Below are 22591 nucleotides of genomic sequence, written 5' to 3'. Positions count from 1 at the left end.
ATTATGGGGAGGAACCCGAGCCTGATCTTGTCAGCGCAGCCTGGAGATTAGGACCCGGAGTTGCCGAGGTGTCAGCATCCTTTGCTCTTGAATTGATTAAAAAGTGTAATCAAATGCATATATTTTCTTCAAACAAGTTTTACCCGAAAGTTGGTTGAAAGAGGCTAAATCAGGGAGTTGTTAATTTTGCGTCTGCAAGGAGGCTTTTTAGTTCTGGATTCTTTTCCGGCTTATTCTAAGACACCTATGAGTCGTGGGGCTTCTCTTTCGAAGTCTTTAAGTGGACAGTGCGCATGCGCCAACTTCCTCTTTTTCCGGCTGGAACCATGGAGGGTGCCGAGTAAGTTTGACGTCCTCTCGAGAATCCTTCTCCATCTCCAGAGCCAGATACTTTTTCAGTCACTTTTTCTCTCTCTGGCTGTACCTTGCACCTTTGCCCACCTTCCTGCTTGTTTGTGACGCTTTGTGACACCAGTGGGGACCCGAGGCTAGGATGGGGATGCAGGCGGCTATAGGACAGAGGTTTTGGAGATCTCGGGAACGAGATGTCGAGTTGGAATGTGTGTGGAACCCGTTGGTTGGCTGACGGCCCAGTCCTCGGTAGAGGGTCTTTGGGGGTAGGCGCAGAACCTCAGAATTGGGTTCGTTCTTGGCTGGTGCTTGGCTCAGGCCTCCCTGCCGCTAGGCCTTTGCTTTCAACATGTGGATCCTGATCGAACCAGGGTAGTGGTGGCTTGCCTTTTATTTTTATTTTTATTTTTGCGCTTAAAGTCCGGGGATCAGTGCCTTGCAGCAGTCTTTAAGCTGGGATTTGTAGTTCGTCCCCGTGAGGCTCGTCCTGGGAACATTATAGGGAGGAACATTTTGTTATTCGACTGTTGGTGTGTTTTTGTTTTTTTTAATTTAGTCGTCGGAGGCCGGGCCTCTTGGTTGAAATAGGTAAAAGCGTATTGCTATTGTGTCATATTTGTGATTGAGTTTTAGGCAACGTGGTTGGTGTTAAAGGTTATTGACATGGAGCTAAAATGTGCATCCTACACTGTAGCATGCCAGAGCAAGTAAAGTTAAACGAGTGACTAAAGTCAGTGACAGCATTTCTGTTAAACAACACTGCTCAGTACGGGAGTAATACAGGACTGTGAGCTTTTTGAGCTATTGATAAGGTTTTTGCTTGTTAACGTTAGAGAGAAGAAGAAGAAGGTTCCTGCTGTGCCAGAAACCCTTAAGAAAAAGCGAAGGAATTTCGCAGAGCTGAAGATAAAGCGCCTGAGAAAGAAGTTTGCCCAAAAGATGGTAAGTAAACTTTTTGAGGCACTAGCACATAAGGAGACGCCTTGTTGGGATTGAGAATGAGGTGAATGTTCTTGGCAAGATTTACTTCGTAACTGTACCGAGTAATTGCTTAGCTTCCTAATGTTACAATCTGAAGGTGGTGGGGGATGTGATTGCATACCGTGGCAAGAAAATATTTAAAGGAAACGTGTTTTCGTATTCTTTTTAATAACTAGCATTGTTAATTGTGATTGAGAGCTAAAAATCATGAATAACTGATGATTGGTTTTCAGCTTCGAAAGGCAAGGAGGAAGCTTATCTATGAAAAAGCGAAGCACTATCACAAGGAATATAGGCAGATGTACAGAACTGAAATTCGAATGGCGAGGATGGCAAGAAAAGCTGGCAACTTCTATGTACCTGCTGAACCCAAACTGGCGTTTGTCATCAGGATCAGAGGGTAAATTCAGTTTTACTGTATTCAGGTTTGAAAGGGTGAGTTAGCACCGGTAAAAAAACAAACAAACAAACAAAAAAACTTCACATTACTTCTGGGAGCCCTGATTCTGAAACATTGGAGTAACAATAATTTAGGGGAAGCTAGAACAAGGAGGGTGGTGATCACTAATGGTTTAGTTGCAAGCCATGTTCCTTACGCTCCTATCCCTTCTCTTAATCGAATACAGAAGTTCAGTGTGTAACGTGAGAGGATTCCTGTCTGTTTAGGTGTAGGACTCGATATTCCAAACTATAATGGTTAGTATTAATAAAAATTTCGATGAAAGGCAAATGCATTTCTGGTCCCTTTTCACCATAGTATCAATGGCGTGAGCCCAAAGGTCCGAAAGGTATTGCAGCTTTTGCGCCTTCGTCAAATCTTCAATGGAACCTTTGTGAAGCTCAACAAGGCTTCGATTAACATGCTGAGGATTGTAGAGCCATATATTGCATGGGGGTAAGTCTCTTTTCTCCTTTGATTTCTGTTTGGTAAATTGGCTATGTGTCAACATGAATTTTAGATGTTTTAACAGTGGTCACCGTATTTATGTTTGCTTTTTCACTTCAGGTACCCCAATCTGAAGTCAGTAAATGAGCTAATCTACAAGCGGGGTTATGGCAAAATCAATAAGAAGCGAATTGCTTTGACAGATAATGCTTTGATTGCTCGATCTCTTGGTAGGTTCTGTTTGGGGGAAAATTTGACCATGTGATAACTTCCTATCCTCTTGTGGCTGTACATTTCTCACTATTGTGAATCTTCATATATTCCCTGTGATTCTTGGTTAAGCTTAAAGAAAACGTAAGGCATGGTTTCATTAGCTTGAACCTTATCTTCATAAAGCCATGCATTTACCCTGTTTATTCCTGGTGTGTTTTTATCTCACAGCCTACAGTTGCTCTTGTTGGGTGTCCTAAAGTCTTATCAATTAATTCAAAACTTTTTGCAACTTTAATAATCTTAACTTTAAAATATTTAGGTAAATATGGCATCATCTGCATGGAGGATCTGATTCATGAGATCTATACTGTTGGAAAACGCTTCAAAGAGGCAAATAACTTCCTGTGGCCTTTCAAGTTATCTTCTCCACGAGGTGGAATGAAGAAAAAGACCACCCATTTTGTAGAAGGTGGAGATGCTGGCAACAGGGAGGACCAGATCAACAGGCTTATTAGAAGAATGAACTAAGGTGAGAGACCTCATCCTGAGAAAGGTCGAGTTAACGCTAGAGTGCAAGTGCTGGTAATCTTGAATACTTTTCCCATTAAATATTGAGGGGGGTCTGAATTTTAATCAGTGCTTTTGTGGGGAGCGGGATCAACTGTCTTAATGATTACAGTTGGTTTGTTTACTTAATGATTACAGTTGGTTAGCTTTTGAGGACCTTTCTGGAGGAAAGGAAACGCCTGTTTGGGGGAGTCTTTAAAGATGGAAATTGGGTGATCTTAAAAATGTAAACTCAATCGTTACTTTTTAACTGTCTAGGTTATGTTAATTGTTAGCTGGCTAAAGTGTTTTCTAATGGTTTTATTTTTTCCTTTCAGGTGTCTACCATGATTATTTTTCGAGTCTCGTCAGTTTAATAAACAGTACCTGCTCTCAAAATGAAATACATTGTTGTATTTGTGATTTTTTTGGTGGTTAGCCTGCCTCTGTGTTCCCTTAACTATTGTGGTAAGTCTGGTGTGTGATAAAATTAAGCCAAATCATCTGCCCGTTTTGTGCAAAATCAGGGTCGAGTCCGTGAAAAACATCTCTTAGGTTTTTAAAAGGCTTTTCTCTACAAAAGATTTTGTTTTTAACTGTGGTGAGTGATTCAAAATGGATTTATTCTAAGCCTGTTTCACAAGCATTTGTACATAATTTGTAGGTACAGTAATCCAACTTTGGTTTATGGAAAAAATTGAATTCAGTTTCTAAAATTTATTTCTTGGGCCTTAGCTTGCTTATAAACTACCATATAAATGTGTTGTTTTTCTTTTGCCTTCCATTTTTGTGTTCTTGTTTTGCATCTTTTGCCATACTTATGTGAGTTACTAATAATTGTTACATACTGTGGGTGTTATGAAGGAAAAAATGAAATTTGTGCCCAGGGATGCAAATTATTTCAGAGCATCTGGTGAAATTAATGGGCAAAAACTTGAGGGTTTTGGTATTTTATAAATAACTCCTTTATATTTCATGTATTGTCTCACCTAGATTAGTGAACAATGTAGAGTGTAACATGAAGTATATAGAATGAAAGTATAAATTTTTGTGGTCCTCGTTTAGTTGTGTCAAAAGTCTGATGCACTGTGAAACAGCTCCCTTAGTAAATATTTTGGTACTACTGCACCATAGTCATTTATTGCTTTTTAATATTCGAAAGTTGCTAGACAAATAGAATTTCTTTGAGTTCTTCATCAGTGGCCTCTGCAGGGTCAGAATTAAGACTAATGATGGGATGAAGTTGTACAGATGGCATATTGCTTAATCTAGGTGCAGATGGGTGGGTGCATGAAATGTGGCAAGTCTTGGGATAGGAATAAGTACTTCATATACAGAGTGATACTTAGCAAAGCTTTATTCTTTTCTTTTAAATTAATGGTCTTTATTTTTTAAAGCAGTTTTCATTTCACAGTAAAACTGGAAAGTAGAGAAGGTTCCCATATGCCCAGTGTCGCCCAACCTGCATGTCCAGTTGTCGTGTGCCCAACCTCCTGTTGACTCCTCACCACCATAGTGGTACATTTGTTACAGTCAATTAACCTACGTTGATACATTATCACCCAAAGTATTTAAAACTGTTTCAGCTGGTCAGGGAGGGCTAAGATTGTGTAAGAATACCTAAAATGAAGTGGGCAAAGTATTGACTGTATAGCCTGTGTGGCCTGGGGCCAGAGAGGATGGGGAAATGTGGGAGGGGTTGCAGAGAACCGGAATTCCCATAGAGAACTCTTGAGAGTAAAGTGGGATAACCAATCTGCTTTTATAAGAGGATTGTGAGGAACAGTAATAGGTATGAAAATGTTCATGAGCTGGTGGAACCTATTCAAAAGCAGATTCACCTGATTGGGAAACTCACCTCTTATAAATGTCATTACTTTCAAGGGATCCTCTGGAAGGCCTAACCAACCTTAGGGGTTTTGGCACCCAGTAGGTTCTACAAGATTTCACCTCATATATGTTTGTTTCCTGTTTATCCTTCTAAGGTCTGGCTTTCTCTAGTGGATCGTCCCCTAGCTATCTCATTTTTTATAAAGTTGTCTTGGACTCAGTGTCCTTTAACCAGTGTTACCCTAGTAACTTCTTTGAAGGTTCATTTGTGGTTGGCTGGATTAGGAGTGTTGGCTTTGGAGCCAGACTGCTTGGGTTCATATTCAGTCTCCACTTGTTTATTAGCTTGGGCCAATAAATAATCTCTGTCTCGGTTTCCATATCAGCAAAATGGAGATAATTGTGCCTAATTTCATAGGATTTTAATGAAGATTAAATGTTACAGGTCATGTAAAATGCTTAGAGCAGTGCCTAGCTCGAAAGTGCTCAATGCTGCTGTGCAGTATAGCTTCAGCACTTAATGTGGGCATACAACAGTGAATTACGGAAAATAGCCTCTGCTTTCAGTTGTGGGTCTAGTGGGAAGACAGGCAACAGATACAGTGAAATGAGTGCCTTGGGGATGTATAGGATGTGATAGAGCCTCCTGCGGGTGTCTGGTATCTTTGGGCCCACCTCCATGTGAAGATGACAGCTTTCTGCTCCCACTGTTTTTCCTTAACAGATTTGGTGTCAACGAGCTAACACATTCCTCCCATAGGTGTACCTCCCTTCTGTTAGGTAGTAAACTTTAAGGCCAGGCCTTTTAATTTCGGCCCATTTGGTGACATGTAGTAGGTACTCACTGTTAAATGAATGTATTAGTTTTCTTTTGCTGCTGTAACAAATCACCATAAACTTAAGTGACTTAATTTGTTTTAACTTTTCTGGAGGTCAGAAATCTAAAACAGGTTTCACAGCCCAATCAAGGGGTCAGCAGGCCTGTGTTCCTTCTGAAGACTAGAGAAACTTGTTTGCCTTTTCCAGTTCTAGGAGCCCCTTGCATTTCTTGGCTGGTGGCATCTCTGCTTACATCGTCTTTGATCTTCCTCCTGCCTCCCTCTTAATATAAAAACTTTTGTGATTACATTGGGCTACTTGAATAATTGAGGATAATCTCTCCTTTTCAAAATCCTTAGCTTAAGCACATCTATAAAGTCCCTTTTGTTGCTACGTAAGGTAACATATTTACAGGTCCCTGTAATTAGGGCATGGAAACTGGGAGGCCCATTTGATATTTTATTTCTGGCTCCCCAGTTACATTGTTTGTTCAGAAGTGACTTCAGCCTCCAGGTCTGGGTACTTGGCTTTCTCATTCTGGAAAAAGGTCTTTTCTGACACAAGTCTTCCTATATCACTGTTTTTCATAGCATTAATTGCTATCTGAAACTGTTGACTTGCTTTTCCCAGCCGTTCTCCAATGTAAGGTTTGAGTCTTAGCTTTCTCTTTTCTGGCACTTAGAACAATACCTGGTGCATTGTAGGCACTTCACTTTTTTAAGGGAATCTAACCTCATCAGCAAAAGAGCCACATGCTGTGAAGATTGGAAAGTTTCACAGAAGAGGTAGAATTTGGTCACCTGAAGTGTCAGGTAGGGGTGTGATAGCAAAACTAAAGAGGAGACCGTTTAATAAACATTTGATCACTTGCTGAGTGCCAGTGTATCACTTGATCCACATAATCCTAGGTTAGTGTTTCTCCACTTTGATTGCAACCCCAGAACTGAATTCGTAATTGGTTTTGGGATGAGCCCTAGACTTTTTTCTAATTAAGTACACCATGTGATTTTTAATATGCATACTCCATGTGATTTTAATAACCCACCTTGTTAGGTGGGTTAACTTTCCCTCACCCAGGATCACATAACTAAGTAGTGGGGCCAGTGTTAACAATTCCAGGCCTAATTTGAGTGTTAAAAAAGTAACCAAGTGACCTAGGAAAGGTTAGTGTAGAGCTTAATAAGAATGGAGAAAAGTGTGTTGAGAGCAGTTGCAGGAGTTTTTGTGGGATCTGAAACCATATTAACCAGGGATAAGCTTGCAGCTCTAGTGGGGAGTCAAGTCATGAAGGTAGAGGCTTTATATGATAACTTTATCTGGCAAGAGTAGAGATGCTAAGACCCACTGTGCAAAAGGTACTAGATGTCCAAGCCAGAGGGCACACACACCTAACCTTTTACAAAGGAACCAAAACAAAGGAGTCAGAACATGGAATTTGGGCGGACTGGTGAGGGAACTCGTCCTTATTGTCATTTACCTAATTTGGGCTAGTCAGGTATTATTAACTGGCTAACATTTGAAAGGTAAAGCTCATCAGTACTCTGGAAAGCCTGGTTATTTTGAACCTGAAAAATAAGTCTTTGACACAAGCTGATGTGCAAACAACCCAGAAAATTGAATTACACCAAACTGGCCCAACTGCCCCCTCCGCGCCCTATACATGCTGCCTGGTGCTGTTTGCCATTGGGCACCTCACCTTGTGTCACCACTAACCAGTGTTCACCCAGTCTTGATTCAGCTCGCTCCCCCACCTCACCCCCATCTCCGGCAGCAGTGACCTGAAGGCAGAGGCACTAGTGCTGGTCGAGGAGTCCCAGTGGCTTCCGCTGCCCAAGTTGTCCAAGCACCCATCATGGCCCTGAACCCTAACAGGCCCCTTGCTCTATGGAACTGAGGCCCGAGTCCCCGGGTGCCTAGCAACTGGTGCGCGTCGGGCAGGCAGGGCTGCAGCCTCGGGAGACGCTGGCCGGGCCGGGCCCAGCGTCGCCGGGCTGCTGGCCGCGGGGCATGCTCACCCCAGGAGCGGTGAACGTGGGAGCTCGCGGCCACCTGCACCGCCTGTCCAGCCCCGCCTCCGTGGCCAGCCCCGCGACAAGGCCGGACTGGGCCGGGGGCTTGGGTGGGCTCCGGCCTGCCGCTGGCTCCCACACTGCCCGCTGTGCCCACTTCCCCAGCCACCCCTGCTGCCGGAGCCTCCGACCTGGGCCCCAAGGGCCAGGATCGCAAAGAAGTCCCTCCCCTCGGTGCAGCTGCGGGCACAGTGAGTGCGGACGGCTGGCCCGTCTCAGGACGAGCCCTGGCCAAGGAGCGGGAGGGCCAGGGGACTTGCCAGGTCAGGGCTGGATGGGAGGTCGGGTCCGCAGGTCATCTAGTCCCACTCCCTCCCACAAAGGGGACACTGAGGCTCAGAGAGGCAAGTGGGTCACTCTGAGGATGCTCTAGATGCACTTTATGATGGGAGCTGGCAGAAAGGCCTGGGCATGAGGACCTGAGGAAGGCTACCAGGCGGGGTCGGGGGATGAGATTGAGGGAAGCGGGTCTGCCTGCCGGATCTGTGTATTCTTTCTGCACCCCTTACTTCTGGTAAGTAAGTACTTACATCTATCCCTTAAGTGGACACACCCTTACAGATTGACCCTCCCAGGCTTAAACTGGAGTGCGGGGGGAATGTGTTTACTTTTCTTCCCTTGCCTACCCCTGTGTCTCCCTTCTCCCACACTTGCACCCAGCCATGCAGTGGGACATGGGAAACCAACCCAGTTAGATTGTTACAACCCTGTTTCTGTTGCCAACTTTACTTTGAACCATTTCTGATTTACGTATAGTTTGTGTGTGTGTTACTTTTCTCACCAGGAGTTAAAAATACTAGAAATTATTTGTGTAACATAGATAGTCTTTTCTGTTGTACTGGTTATTTTCCCTCCCATACAACCTTTTTGGGGTCATAGACATCATAAAAACTGGAACTTCTCTCCAGACAAATGCAAACAATTTTGTGAGCACTTTTAGGGTATTATAATCCCTGAAGCAGAAGAATTCTTGCTCCTGTTTATTAACTTGTTATGTACATTGTTAATGAGTTAATCTCTTGTTACAATGGTGTTTCTTCAGCAATACTCTGACATTTCCTTTTTTAAGTTCTTCCGTAGATTTTTCAAATTACATTATAATGTATTAGTACTTATTGAAACAGTACAGAAGTATATGGAATTGGAAAGGAGAGGTCTATGCCTTTCTTTACCTTTTAATCCTTGTTAGAATTAATTTGGTGTTCATTCTTCCACTTTTTTCCCTTTTTTTTTTGGTCATAATGGAATCATATATGAATTATTTCGAGAAATGTCTTTTTTCACTTATGGAGAGGGCCAGGCGTGGTGGCACACGCCTGTAATCCCAGCACTTTGAGAGGCCAAGGCGGGCGGATCACGAGGTCAGGAGTTTTGAGACCAGCCTGATGAACATGGCGAAACCCCGTCTCCACTAAAAATACAAAAATTAGCTGGGCGTGGTGGTGTGCACCTGTAATCCAAGCTACTCAGGAAGCTGAGGCAGAAGAATCGCTTGAAACCAGGAGGCGGAGATTGCAGTGAGCCAAGACCGTGCCACTGCACTCCAGCCTGAGTGACAGTGAGACTCTGTCTCAAAAAAAAAAAAAAAAAAAAAGATTTGATGGAGAATACCATTCATATCAATTTACTTAGGTCCGCACTGAGTATTTCATAGTACAGATGTATCAGTTTATGTGACCATTCCTCATTGAGATTGGTTTCAGTTTTTCCCTGTTACAAACAATGAAACAATAGACAATCTTTTTTTTTTTTTTCTTTTATTTTTTTAAGACAGAGTTTCATTCTTGTTGCCCAGGCTGGAGTGCAATGGTGCAGTCCCGGCTCACTGCAACCTCCGCCTCCTGGGTTCAAGCAGTTCTCCTGCCTCAGCCTCCTGAGTAGCTGGGATTATAGGCGTATGCCACCACGCCCGGGTAATTAATTTTTTTTTGTATTTTTAATAGAGATGGGGTTTCACCCTGTTGGACAGGGTAGTCTCACTCCTGACGTCAGGTGATCCGCCTGCCTCGGGCTCCCAAAGTGCTGGGATTACAGGTATGAGCCATCACGCCCAGCCACAGTAGACATTCTTACACATGGGAACAGTTCTACAGAATAAATTCCTTGAAGCAGAAGTGCTAAGTCAGATGTACGCACATTTAAAAATTTTGATAGAATCTTGCCTTTAAGAATCTTGAATGATTTATCTTTTTTTCAACAGACTGTATTGAGAAAAATCTGTATTTATTCTTCAAAAGAGGAGAATAGCTTCCACTTAGTGTTTATAATGTCAGGTACTGTGCTGAACACTTCACATGCATTTTAAAATTTAATCCTCACCTTATGAGAGTCAGAGGCAGAATTATTTTTTTCTTGACCCTGTGGTTCTGCAGCTTTTGAGGGGCACATTTAAGATTAGAATCCAAGTTCATTTTACTTCAGTGCCTGGGTTCTTTGCAGGGTCTGAATCTCTGCTCGGTCATTGACTGGAATCTGTGTTTCATTGGGTGACCTGAGGATTAAATTGGATTGTGCATTTGCTGTTACAGTAATGTTATTAATAATTCCCTTCTCCAATAACTTGTAGAATTGGACATGATCCAATGCTTCCTATAATGCTAGTTCCCCTGAACTGCCTGCCTCTCCATTCCTTCTCTGCCTTTTGTTCTACCTGCCTTGCATATATTTTAAGGCAATCTCTGGCTTTTCTTCTTTCTCTCAAATCTCCTTTGCCAACTTTATTACAGTCTCTGGCCTTATTTCTCACGTGTAAATAGATAACTCTTAACATTTTCATCTTCAGACCTGTGCACCTCAATTCCTACTGCATAGATCCAGATTATATATCTCCATTGGATGTCCTGTACTCACTTTTTTCTAAGACAGAACTCCTTGTTGCCCTCCACCTCCAGACTAGCATGTCCTCTTTGAATTTAATTCATGGTTCCATAATCCTCTCAGTTACCTCAATTCCCAGCCTCAGTCAGCTTTGACTCCTTTTTTGCTGCCGAATCTCCCAAATTCAATAATCAATCTTGCATTCTCACTATGACCACTCTTAAGTACTCTAGACTATTATGATTGCCTTGTAATTTCTCTTTTGGGTTCCGGTCTCTGCCATACTAATTCTTCTAAAGCATAACGGTGAATAGAAACCATACCTCTGTTCAGAATATATACCATACGTCTGTTCTGTGGTACCACATTACTCAAGGAAATGCAGACCACTTTGTCCAGCATTCAGATTTGTCTGTAATCTCATCCAATTTATCATTTAATTATTTCTCACACTGCCTTTATCTGAACCCCTCCCTCCAGGCAATCCAGAGTACTTACATTACATTCTCTGTGACATCTTTCCCATCTATATCTTTTTCTGGAATGCCTCTACCTACATTTCTGCCATCTAAATCCTGTTTAAATGCCATTTTCTAATTTCTTCAAAGTCTTTTTTGAACCTCCCCCTGAAAGTAATATCTCCCTCCTTTTAAATCCTCTACTACTATATATATCTCCTAAGGATTTAATTTATACACACTGCTTTGTATTAGAGTTGTAGAAGTGGCTACTGTTTTTTCTTCTGGACTGGAAATTCTGTGCAGGCAGAATCTCTTTAGTTATTTTTGTGTTTTTTTGTGCACTTGACACATTGATGTGTATATCGTACATGCTTAGTGAATATATTTAAGTGAGTTACTACATTATTTGAGAATAAAAAGTCCCATGTATTAGCCTATTGCTAGCTGTAGTGACAAACAGATCCCAACATTTTCTTGATTTAACGTAGAAAAGTTATTTCTTGCTCACGTAACAATTTCAAGGTAGGCGTCCCTGGTCAGCAAGCGGCTTGCTTTCACTTGGTAGAAGGACCCAGACTCTGCCATTCATCAGCATTTCACTCTTGTCTAAATCCAGTCAGCAGAAAGGCAAGGAGAAAGTATGGAGAAAGCATACTTGCTTAGCTTCCTAGAAGCTTCTTGCAGTGTTACACATTATATTCACTCACATTCCAATCACAGGGAGGCAGCCACTTCCTAGAACAAACACTGTTCTCTGGAGGAGGAGCCAGGATTTTAGTGGATATCCAAGCTTCTCTCCCACAGTTAATTTCTACTTGTGAAAACCTCTGGTACTTAGCTTGAACATCACTTGTCAAAAAGCAAAAAAAAACAAAACAAACAAAAACCCTCCTACTTCTCCAGTCTGGTTAGGGTCAGCAAAAGTTCTGTCGTGCCATAGAATTTGAACGTAGCTTTACCATAATGAACTTATCACTCCTCCCCACCCCCTCCCATAGACAGTATGCTTTATCTTTAATCCTCGTTGTATTACGACTCCTAGCACAATGCATGACATTATTAATAAATAAATATTTTTCTCAATGAATCTATAACTCATCTTTCTTTATGTTCACTTGGTAATTATTTTGGTACAAACAACCATAAAATTAAAGATGATTTTGCCACCTGCTGTTGGACATTTGAGTTATTTTCATTCTCTTTCTATTATAAGAAATACAGGAATTGATATTCATGTATCAATGATTATTTCTTTTTTTTTTTCTTTTTGTGGAGACAGGGTCTCACTATGTTGCCCAGGCTGGTCTCAAACTCCTGGGCTCAAGAGATCCTTCTGCCTCTGCCTTCTAAACTGCTAGGATGACAGGCGTGAGCCACCATACCTGGCCAGTGATTATTTCTTAGGATAAATTCCCGGAAGTAGAATTGCTGGGTCAAAAATATATACAATTATAAGGACATATATATTACTAGATTATTCGCTGGAAATATTGCACCAATATATACTCCCACTGAAACCTTATGAGAGTGCCTATTTCCTTGCACTTCATTTTACTCTATTAATAGTAAAGAAAAAACTCCCTGCCATTTTGATTGGTGAAAGTAGTAGTTCATTGTATTATCTGCCTTTTATTTGAGTACTAGAGAGAATGAATTTTTTATTGAGTGTATTTTCTCTGCAACAAGTTACCTGATCTTTAATAAATGCACTCTCGATAGGATTATTTTTCTTTTCTTTTTTAAGGTGTATATATATAAAATAAATTACTGGCCAGGTGTGTGGCTCACGCCTGTAACCCCAGCACTTTGGGAGGCCGAGGTGGGTGGATTACCTGAGGTCAGGCGTTCGAGACCAGCCTGGCCAACATGGTGAAACCCCATCTCTACTAAACGTGCAAAACAAATTTAGCTGGGCCTGGGGCCATGTGCCTGTAATCCCAGCTACTCAGGAGGCTGAGGCAGGAGTACTGCTTGAACCTGGGAGGCGGAGGTTGCAGTGAGCCGAGATCGTGCCACTGCACTCTAGCCTGGGCAACAGAGTGAGACTCTGTTTCAAAAAAAAAAAAACCAAAAAATAAATTATTCAGTTCTTTATGTCATTATTTAAAAAACTATTCTGGGAAATTCTGGGCAATGTGGCAGACTGAGCCAGCATGGAAGGGTCCCCATTCTGCTTCAGTATATTTCAAATGCTGAGTAACATATAATTTATAGAAATGTGGCTAAGCTAGGAACAAAGAAAAGGAAATCCCCAGGTGCCTGAAATGAAGGAATGTTCACAGAGAAAGCCACCGTTGAGCCATCTGCTGAAAGCTGGGAGTCACAAAGAAGTACTGTTCCAGTTACTATGACTTCATAACAAATTTCTCCAAAACTTAGTGGTATAAAACAACCATTTATTGTGCTCACGGATTCTGTGGGTCAGGAATTCGGACAGTGCACAGCAGGGACAGCTTGGCTCTGCTTCAGGATGTCTGGAGCCTCAGCTGGAAGATTTGAAGGCTCAGGACTGGAATCTCCTAAAGGTTTATTCACTCACATGTCTGGGGGTTGATACTGGCTCTTGACTGAGACCTTAGCTGTAGATGTCAGCTGTAATCTTTATATGTGGCCTCTCCGTGTCACCCGGCTTCCTCACAAAATGGTGGCTGGATTTCAAAGGTGAGTGTCCTGAGAGCCAAGTGGAAGTCATATCACTTTTATGACCTAGCTTTGGAAATCACATAGTGTGGTTTCTACTGTTTTTTTTTTTCTGTTTGTTTGTTTGGCTGAGGAAGTTGGTTTCAGGAAAAGAAACACAGATCTCACCTCTTGATGGAGGAAAGGAGGAACATCACAGTGAAGGAAGAGCATGTGGGATTGGATATGCATTAGTACACCTACCTTTGAAAAATAAAATCTACCACAAGAACCCTTTGACCCTAAGATGATAACTAGAAAAACATCCCCTCATTGACCTGAGGAGGCTAGAAGGAAGCTTGCCATCCACTTGAACTATGGTAAGAAAAGGGTCAGCTGCTAGAGATTAGAGATTAATGGTCCATACTAGCTCAAGTCTGGGGTCTGAATTCATATTACTACATGGTCAGGACCGCAGTCCAAGAAATTGATATTTTAGCTGGTCTGGTACCTCCAAAACCCAGGGCCAGGCAAAGATCAATGGAAAACCTCTCTGTATAGCAAAGTTCCCATAATTCAAGGAATCCTTGACTTCTGTAGATATTGATTTCTCTATAGATGAGTTTGCAAAGATTACAGAATATATAAGGAAATTAACTGCAAGGAAGCAGACTTGGCAGATGCTGCAAACAGGAGATTTGTACCCTAAAACTAAATAGAATGGCATAGAAAAAAATTTAAATTTTTCATATTCAAGAAGGTGAAGGAATGGAAACCATAAGACAAGAACAGGACCAGATGAAGAAGAGCAGAAGGACTGGGAAAATGTCCTATAATACTTAGGACAGTTTGGGACAACAAAGAATTGTCCTTTTAGTTAACAGGGTAGCTAAAATGAGAATAAAAAAGGAGGAAAAAAAGAATGAATAAAAGAATTGTCCTACCTAAGATGCTTGGGTTGAGACTCTCAGTATAGAAAGTAGTGGGAGTTATGTATCACTAAAATGACTATAGTTAAAGATAGTCACTGAATATACTCATTAACTCACTTCCTTTTAAAATTCTATTGATAGGAAATGGTTTTAAAAAAATTTTTAATAGCATGGATTTATAAGGTCTTAGAGAATAATAGAGATAGTATCAACAAAATTTGGAAGTTGGAATCAGAACAGTATTGGGCTTCTCAACGATAAGAATCAAAACATGTAGACCATGGAATAGTCCCTTCAACATTTTTGGAAAAATAATTTATAATCAGATTCTGTTCTCATCCCAAGTTATCAATAAGTATGGGGATGAAATGTAGAAAAATTTCAGGCACACAGTTTCTTAAAAAATTTTTACTTCGGGGGGCCTGCCCCTGGGACCCTTGGGGCCAGGTGGTTTGGCCCCTCAGTGCCCGGGTGTCAGGGTAGGAGAAGGCCAGCAGAAAGGAGGCACTTGTGGTGGTTTTTAAAAAGAAAATAATGAGGATTTATTTTGAAAAGCATTGTGAAGGAGTCAGCTTGAATAGTCTTGAATGCTCCTGCTTGGGCCCAGCCTTGGAGAATAAGAATGGGGATTCTGACTACAAATCCTGACTCCTTACCATACTCATTCATCAGAAAACTCTCTGTTTTGTGTACAAATAACGTTTTGAGGGTAATCATTGTTCTAGAAATGAGAAAGAATTATACATCATATTTATGGCACTTTTTGTAAGCGTGTATTCAGAGGTTTCTGAATCTGGCATTTGAGAGTAGGGCTGGGCCAGAACCAGGCAGACACACACCACAATGAGCAGAGCTGAGAGTTGGAGACTGAGGCAGAAATGTCTTTCCTCCAGGACCCAAGTTTCTTCACCGTGGGCATGTGGTCCATTGGTGCAGGAGCCCCAGGGGCCACTGCCTTGGCATTGCTGCTGGCCAACACAGACCTGTTTCTGTCTAAGTCCCAGAAAGTGACACTGGAGTACCTGGAGGATATAGACCTGAAAACTCTGGAGAAGGAACCAAGGACTTTGAAAGCAAAGGAGCTATGCAGAGTGGGGGGGTGGGGGTGGGGGAATAGAGCTATGATTATGGCTGGGCGGAGGCCAGGCTGTTTCCTCTGTTGAGAGGAAGCTGCCGATCTGTCCTCCCTGAAACCCATGTTGGACGAGCTGGGAGTCCCCCTCTTTGCAGGGGTAAAGGAGCACATCAGGACTGAAGTGAAGGATTTCCAGCCTTATTTCAAAGGAGAAATCTTCCTGGATGAAAAGAAAAAGTACTATGGTCCACAAAGGCGGAAGATGATGTTTATGGGATTTCGCCATCTGGGAGTGTGGTACTTCTTCTGAGCCTGGAATGGAGGCTTCTCTGGAAACCTGGAAGGAGAAGTCTTCATCCTCAGGGACGTTTTCGTGGTAGGATCAGGAAACGAGGGGATTCTTCTCGAGCACCGAGAAAAATAATTTGGAGACAAAGTAAATCTGCTTTGTCTGGTTCGGGAAGCTGCTGAGATGATCAAACCACAGACTTTGGCCTCAGAGAAAAAATGATCGTGTGAAACTGCCCAGCTCAGGGATAACCAGGGGCATTCATCTATGTTCATGGGATGTGTTGCTTCCACTTATGTCCCTAAGGAGTGAGAAACCCATTTATACTCTATTCTCAGTATGGATTATTAATGTATTTTAATATTCTGTTTAGGCCTAGTAAGGCAAAATAGCCCCAAAACAAGGCTAACAAAAATCTAAAAAACTAATGAGGATTATTAAGCTAAAATTTGGAAGATTTGAGGCTTAAAATTGACTGCCGGGCTGGGCGTGGTGGCTCATGCCTGTAATCCCAGCACTTTGGGAGGCTGAGATGGGCAGGTCACTTGAGGTCAGGAGTTCGAGACCAGCCTGGGCATCATGGCAAAACCCTGTCTCTACTAAAAATACAAAAATCAGCCGAGCATGGTGGCGTGCACCTGTAGTCCCAGCTATTCAGGAAGCTGAGGCAGGAGAATCACCTGAACCTGGGAGGTGGAGGTTGCAGTGAGACAAGATCATGCCACTGCACTCCAGCCTGGATGACTGAGACTCCATCTCAAAAAAAAAAAAAAAAAAAAATTGACTGCTGTGCCTCATTACAAATGTATATGGTGTTTGAGTGCTGTTGTTTGAAATTATTTTTCTTTTCAGGTCTTCAGAAATCTAAGAAAATTGATGATTGACTTGAAGATTACAGAATTTAAAGTTTTTTGGCTTGCGTGTTTTCTACTAATAATTTGTTATATAATGTCAAAGTAATAATTTCATAATAGAATTGACATGCTCTGGGATAGTTTGACAAAGGTAAATTATAAAGTGAAATATCTTGTTTCACTGTCTTCCATTCTAACCTCAGAGATTTGTTTCTCTAGAATAAATAACCATCTCTGGCTTTAATAAAAGTATGCATCAGAAGGCCGGGTGTGGTGGCTCATTCCTGTAATCTCAGCACTTTGGGAGGCCAAGGCGGGTGGATCACCTGAGGTCAGGAGTTCAAGAATAGGCTGGCCATCATGGTGAAACCCCGTCTCCACTAAAAATACAAAAAATTAGCAGGGTGTGGTGGCATGCACCTGTGATCCCAGCTACTCGGGGGGCTGAAGCAGGAGAATCGCTTGAACCTGGGAGGCAGAGGTTGCAGTAAGCCGAGATTGCACCACTGCACTCCAGCCTGGGTGACAGAGCAAGACTCCATCTCAAAAAAAAAAAAAAAAAAAAAAAAAAAAAAGCATCAGAAGTCACCTGTATATACAAGCTTTTCTGATAAAAATAATAATAAAAATATATTTACCATAAAAAATTTTACTTCCTATGAACCCTTTCTCAGGAAGCTTCATAAAACAAGGGAGCAAACAAAAACCAAACAAAAATAAGCTTATATGCACACATAAATGCATACATAATTTTTAGAAATTAAGGGAATGTGATATTGGCTCAGAGGTAATTAATAAGATCAGAGAAAGAGTATCAAAATCAGACTCAAATAGTAGGGGATCTTGGCTTTATCTCTGTGTCTTAGAGTAGGAAAGAGGATTTCTTCAATATATTATAGAAAAAGAAATAGACAAATTTGACTATATCAAAATTTAAAGTTTCTGATAAACTAAAAGACATAAACAGGTTAAAAATAAACTAATAGTGGGAGAGATATTTGCAACATACATAACATATAAAGAATTTGTACTCACAAAATATAAAGCACTACAAGTAAGAATAAAACAAAACCCTGTACAAAAACGGGCAAAGCATAGAAATAGGCATTTCACAGAAGAGGAAACGTAAGTGGCAAATAAACACTTTTAGGGAAGTAAAAATTAACAAGGTACCATTTAACATCCAAAGATTAGCAAAAATTAAAATAGCTTAATTGGCAGGGTACAGTGGCTCATGCCTATAATTCCAGCACTTAGGGAAGCTGAGGTGGGTTGATCACTTGAGGTCAGGAGTTTGAGACCAGCCTGGGCAACATGGTGAAAACCCGTCTGTACTAAAAAATACAAAAAATTAGCCGGGTGTGATGGGGCATGCCTGTAATTCCAGCTACTCAGGAGGCTGAGGCAGGAGAACTGCTTGAACCTGGGAGCCAGAGGTTGCAGTGAGCTGAGATCAAGCCACTGCATACCAGCCTGGATGAGAGCAAAACTCTGTTTCAAAAACAAACAAACAATTACAAGTGTACATAAGAATGTGGGTAAACAAAAATTACAGGAATACAGGTAGATATAACCACTTATTCAGTATAAATTAAGATTAGTACATGGAGAATAATCTATTAATAGTAAGTAAAGTTAAATATCTGCACATCTTACAAACCAGTGAATCCAATTTTAGGTATATTTCCCTGCAGAAACACACACGTGTATTAAGAGTCATATACAAATATATCAACTGTCATATTGTTTGTAATATTAGAAAATTCTAAACAATTCACCTGACCACTTGTAAGAAGATAATTACATATTCATATAATCGATATGATATAGACAGCAGCTAAAATGAATGAACTAAATCTATATGTACACTCAATCTCAGTCTCATGTGACTCAATCTCAATGACTCAATCTCAAGTGAAAAAAAGTGCAGAAGATATGTGTAACTTACTTCCGTAAAACTAATAAAATATCAGACAACTCAGTATCCTTTCTTCTATACCTACATGCAGTTAAAGTATAAGAGCAGACTTCAAGGATTCACACCAAATTTATGAGAGTGGTTGTCCCTGGAAAAGGAGCATGATAGGGGGATGGAAAAATATTTGCTGTCTTTCCATTAAAAATATAGGAAGCAAACGTGCAAATTCTTAAATTTTGCTAATATTTAAGCAAATATTAGCATATATTTAGCATAAGATTAGGGTGGCAGGGAAACAAATGTTACATTTCTAGAGAGAACTACATTTCTACAGAGTACTAATGCATTTTTTAAAACATAGCAAAAGATAACCTAAAAAAGATGAAATGGCCAGGTGCAGTGGCTCACGCCTGTAATCCTAACACTTGGGGAGGCCGAGGTGGGCAGATCAAAGGTCAGGAGATTGAGACCAGCCTGGCTAACACGGTGAAACCCCAACTCTACTAAAAATATAAAAAAATTAGCCAGGCATGGTAGTGGGTGCCTGTAGTCCCAGCTACTAGGGAGGCTGAGTCAGGAGAAAGGCGTGAACCCAGGAGGCAGAGCTTACAGTGAGCCAAGATGGCGCCATTTCACTCCAGCCTGGGCGACAGAGCAAGATTCCATCTCAAAAAAAAAAAAAAAAAAGATGAAATATGGTCTGCTGTATACTAAATAAGATTATGGTGTCAGGCAAGCACCTCTCTCTCTCCCCACCGAAAAAAAGTCCTTTTGACAAGCAATATAATATAAAAGAGAAAATAGTTAACAGTTATCTCAAGGTGGTAAAAAAAATTAGATGAACGTTTCAGAAAAGCATAATTTGGATGACATGTCATTACAAAATATAACATTTTAACCTTTTAATGGTATTTCTTAGTTCTATTTAGTAGTTTTAAGAGTCATAAAATAAACTTAACTAAGAAAATAATTAGAATATATTCCACATAGTTACCAAGGTTAAGCAAGATAAATAGTTGGATATTAAGAAGACCATCTTATGTATCAATCTCCCATTTAAATTTTGAAGTTTGAAGTATCTTTCAGAAAAAAAAAAACTAACATCACCAACAAAACTGCAAATTTCCTCCTAGCTCCTGAAATTTCATACTTTCTGCTTATCAAGATTTAGAAATACAACATGTTAAAATAAAGTCTACATACAGAATAAATCCCCACTCCTCGTGTGGAACTATTTGACATTTTTAACATATAATCATTCATTGATTTTACTAAAGTTTTAGACCATCTAACATCAACTAGAATCTCAGTGCACTCAAACAGTCCTTTTAGCTCCCATGTTACTCACTTCTTTACCCATGGTCCTTTCCCTGCAGCAAGAAATTTTCAGTAGTGAAAATGTCATGGAATCCTTAGGATTTCACTTTGTCAGCCAGAAACCTCTTTGGCTGGCAGGACCTTCTGCCTGAGTATTGCTGGTGCCTGCTGGGCTCATTCCACCTACTCGGCCCAGCATGAGCCAAGTAGCCAACTAGGCTCATGCTACCAGCCCAGATCCCACACCTGTCAAGTGCGAGCCAGATGTGGAGTGGCCAGGGGTGTGTGAGTGATTGCGCGTGGGGTCCAGCCACTGCATCTAGCTGCCATGTTGGCTGCTGCAGTGTGGCCAGCACTGGCTCTGTGCAAGGCTGTGGCTGAACCAGATGTACTGCATGCAGCTTCTGCTGCAGGCACCTGTGTCTGGACAAGGGGAATGTGGTGGCACCTGGAAGGTTGGAAATGCCAGGAACTGCAGACACCCAAATAGGGTGTCACAGCCCTGGCTCGGGGAGCTCCTAGCTCTGGGCTCCCCAAAGGGTCACAACTCTTCTCTCCTTCTCATCACCTGCAACATCGCCTGCAATGTGGCAAGTGGGGGTGACGGGGTGAGGTGTGTTTCAGCCCTGTTTATTACAGCTCTTCTAGTCCAGCCATTCCGCGGATTCCAAGTTCTTGTCCTGTATCCAGGAAGAATGAGGTACGCAAACAACTGGAGGGTGAGCAAGGTGGAGAGGAGCTTCACTGAGGGGCAGCGTAGTTCTCAGGAGACCCAAGTGGGTCACTCCTTTCTGCAGGCAGGTCATCCCAAGGTGTGTCCAGCTCTCAGCAGAAAGGAGACCCAACCAAAGTGGATAGCTTTCTCCCACAGGCGGGTCATCCCAATATCTGTGCAGACCTCAATGGAGGGGAGACCCAGAGTGGGTAGCTCCTATCTGCAGGCAGGTCGTCCCAATGTCCATGCAGCCCTCAGTGGAGAGGAGACCTAGAGTGGGTGACCCCTATTCTTAGGCAGCTTATCCCGATGTCTGTGCAGCCCTCAGTGGGAAGGAGACCTGGAGTCAGTAACTTCTATGGGCAGGCAGATCGTCCTGATGAGTGTACCGTACTCAGCACACAGGAGACCCACCATGGATAGCTCCACTCTGCAAGCAGGTTGTCCTATTGTCTGCCCAAATCTGGCTGAGTCAGGGGTTTTTTATGGGCTTCAGAGGGGTGGAAATGCATGCTGATTGGTCCATGGGCGGCCATGGGTGGGCCTAGAAAAAGCACCGCAAGTTCTCACGCTGGGTGCGAACTTAACATGGAACTGACAGTCCAGGCCCCAGGCTTCAGGCTTCACTGGGAACCACCCCTTTCCACCCAGGAGCCTATCTGGCTCCTGCCGCCATCAGCCTGCCGTCCATGGTGCCTATGGTGCCCAGGCTATTCATGCAGAGGGGTTCCTGCAGTGCCAAACTGAGCTGCCCTCAGCCCCACCTCGGCCTCCCTCCTGTGCTCATCAGTGACCATAGTCTGGAGAAGGCCAAGGTGGCAGGCAGCTGGCATGTTAGTGCTGCCCAGAGCGAGCACACGCCCAGCCAGGTTGTGACAGTGCCCCGCCTCGGCCACAACTTTGCTCTAAAATCAGAGTGGGCACTGGGAGCTGGGAGAGGCCAGGCAGGGGAAGCAAGCACTTTCAAGCCTAAAGGGGCAAGTGGTTTCCAGGGCCCTGAGAGTGCAGGGGTGCCCAGGTCTGCAGCCATGGCTGGGCGAATGCAGCTGTGCCCAGGAGCACGGGGCTTCTGCCCCGCCAACTCAAAAAGGGGCATGGCTTCTGCCTGTTCCTGGCTCCCACTGGCTCCGTGGAGCATGCAGCCCTGGCTGCACCTCCCCCACTGCAGCTGGCATCATGGCAGTGACCACTCCAGACCGGTTGCCACTGCCATCAGAAGTTTTGAACAAAATTCTGAAAACTTTTGAGGCTCCTAATTTCTCTGATTTTACTTGCCCTTTTCCTTGGCATTATATAGGAGAGAGATTAAGAGCCTCATCTTTGCAGTTGGGAAGATGGCCTGAGTTACAGATTTCCATCTCAAACAATTAGTAGCTATGGGATTTTGTTATCTAAACCCCAGGTTTCTCAATGTAAAATAGAGATGATAATAATAATAGTGCCAGCCTCCAAGGTAGGCTCAATTTTAATACTTCACAAGAATTAAGTGGGCTGATATAATGTACATGTCATAGTGCTTGGTATGGTGAGTATTCAAGGAATGTTAGATGTTTTAATTCTATTATGATTACAATAATAAGTATATTAAGCCCTATTAGGTCCTTTCACAAATGGGCATAGAAATGGACAATTTTCCTGAGTTAACTGGTCAAAGGAGGGAGAGAGGAGAAAGGAAAAAGGAACTTAGAAAATGTTTCTGAATCTGCAAGAAAGATATACTTCTCTCATTGGGAATTATTTGAATTGCCAGTGGCAAAGGGGGAAAAGGTAGAGATCTAAGTTTGTAGTTTCACCCTGAAAGGAAAGAGGAAGAGACATTGAGTCAAGCTATACCTCCCCTACCCCAGCCACTAGTTGATTCTTGCCCTTTAATAATAGTCATGATGATTATGATAATAA

At 42.2% G+C, this 22591-nt stretch overlaps 2 protein-coding genes and 1 pseudogene across 2 annotated transcripts in view; all 3 read left to right on the top strand.

Moving 5' to 3' along the window:
* The first annotated feature begins 276 nt into the window (after nt 1-276).
* On the top strand, nt 277-3383 carry RPL7 (ribosomal protein L7). The gene is made up of 7 exons (XM_025393973.1): nt 277-340; nt 1185-1293; nt 1566-1732; nt 2090-2227; nt 2339-2448; nt 2751-2960; nt 3316-3383. The coding sequence occupies exons 1-6, from the start codon at nt 294-296 to the stop codon at nt 2957-2959; spliced, it is 780 nt and encodes a 259-aa protein (XP_025249758.1). The 5' UTR covers nt 277-293; the 3' UTR covers nt 2960; nt 3316-3383.
* Nucleotides 3384-7591: 4208 nt separating this feature from the next.
* C8H8orf89 (chromosome 8 C8orf89 homolog) overlaps nt 7592-22591 on the top strand; it is a 68702-nt gene continuing 53702 nt past the window's right edge. Inside the window, exon 1 of the mRNA XM_025394448.1 lies at nt 7592-7745. The gene's annotated coding sequence lies outside the window, so the exon portion shown is untranslated. The remainder of the gene's footprint in view (nt 7746-22591) is intronic.
* Nucleotides 15403-16110, top strand: LOC112630266 (annotated as a pseudogene).

This window comes from Theropithecus gelada, chromosome 8 (genome assembly GCF_003255815.1).
Source record: "Theropithecus gelada isolate Dixy chromosome 8, Tgel_1.0, whole genome shotgun sequence".
Taxonomy (NCBI): domain Eukaryota; kingdom Metazoa; phylum Chordata; class Mammalia; order Primates; family Cercopithecidae; genus Theropithecus; species Theropithecus gelada.
The sequence above is the reverse complement of the archived record's forward strand: the minus strand, read 5'-3'. Positions and strand labels throughout refer to the sequence as shown.

Bases quoted from the DNA above. Each gene is read 5' to 3' on its own strand.
- RPL7 (XM_025393973.1), top strand. From the start codon at position 294: ATGCGCCAACTTCCTCTTTTTCCGGCTGGAACCATGGAGGGTGCCGA. The intron at 1,733-2,089 runs GTAAATTCAGTT...TTTTCACCATAG, and splicing joins TTTGTCATCAGGATCAGAGG to TATCAATGGCGTGAGCCCAA. The intron at 2,449-2,750 runs GTAGGTTCTGTT...TAAAATATTTAG, and splicing joins TTTGATTGCTCGATCTCTTG to GTAAATATGGCATCATCTGC.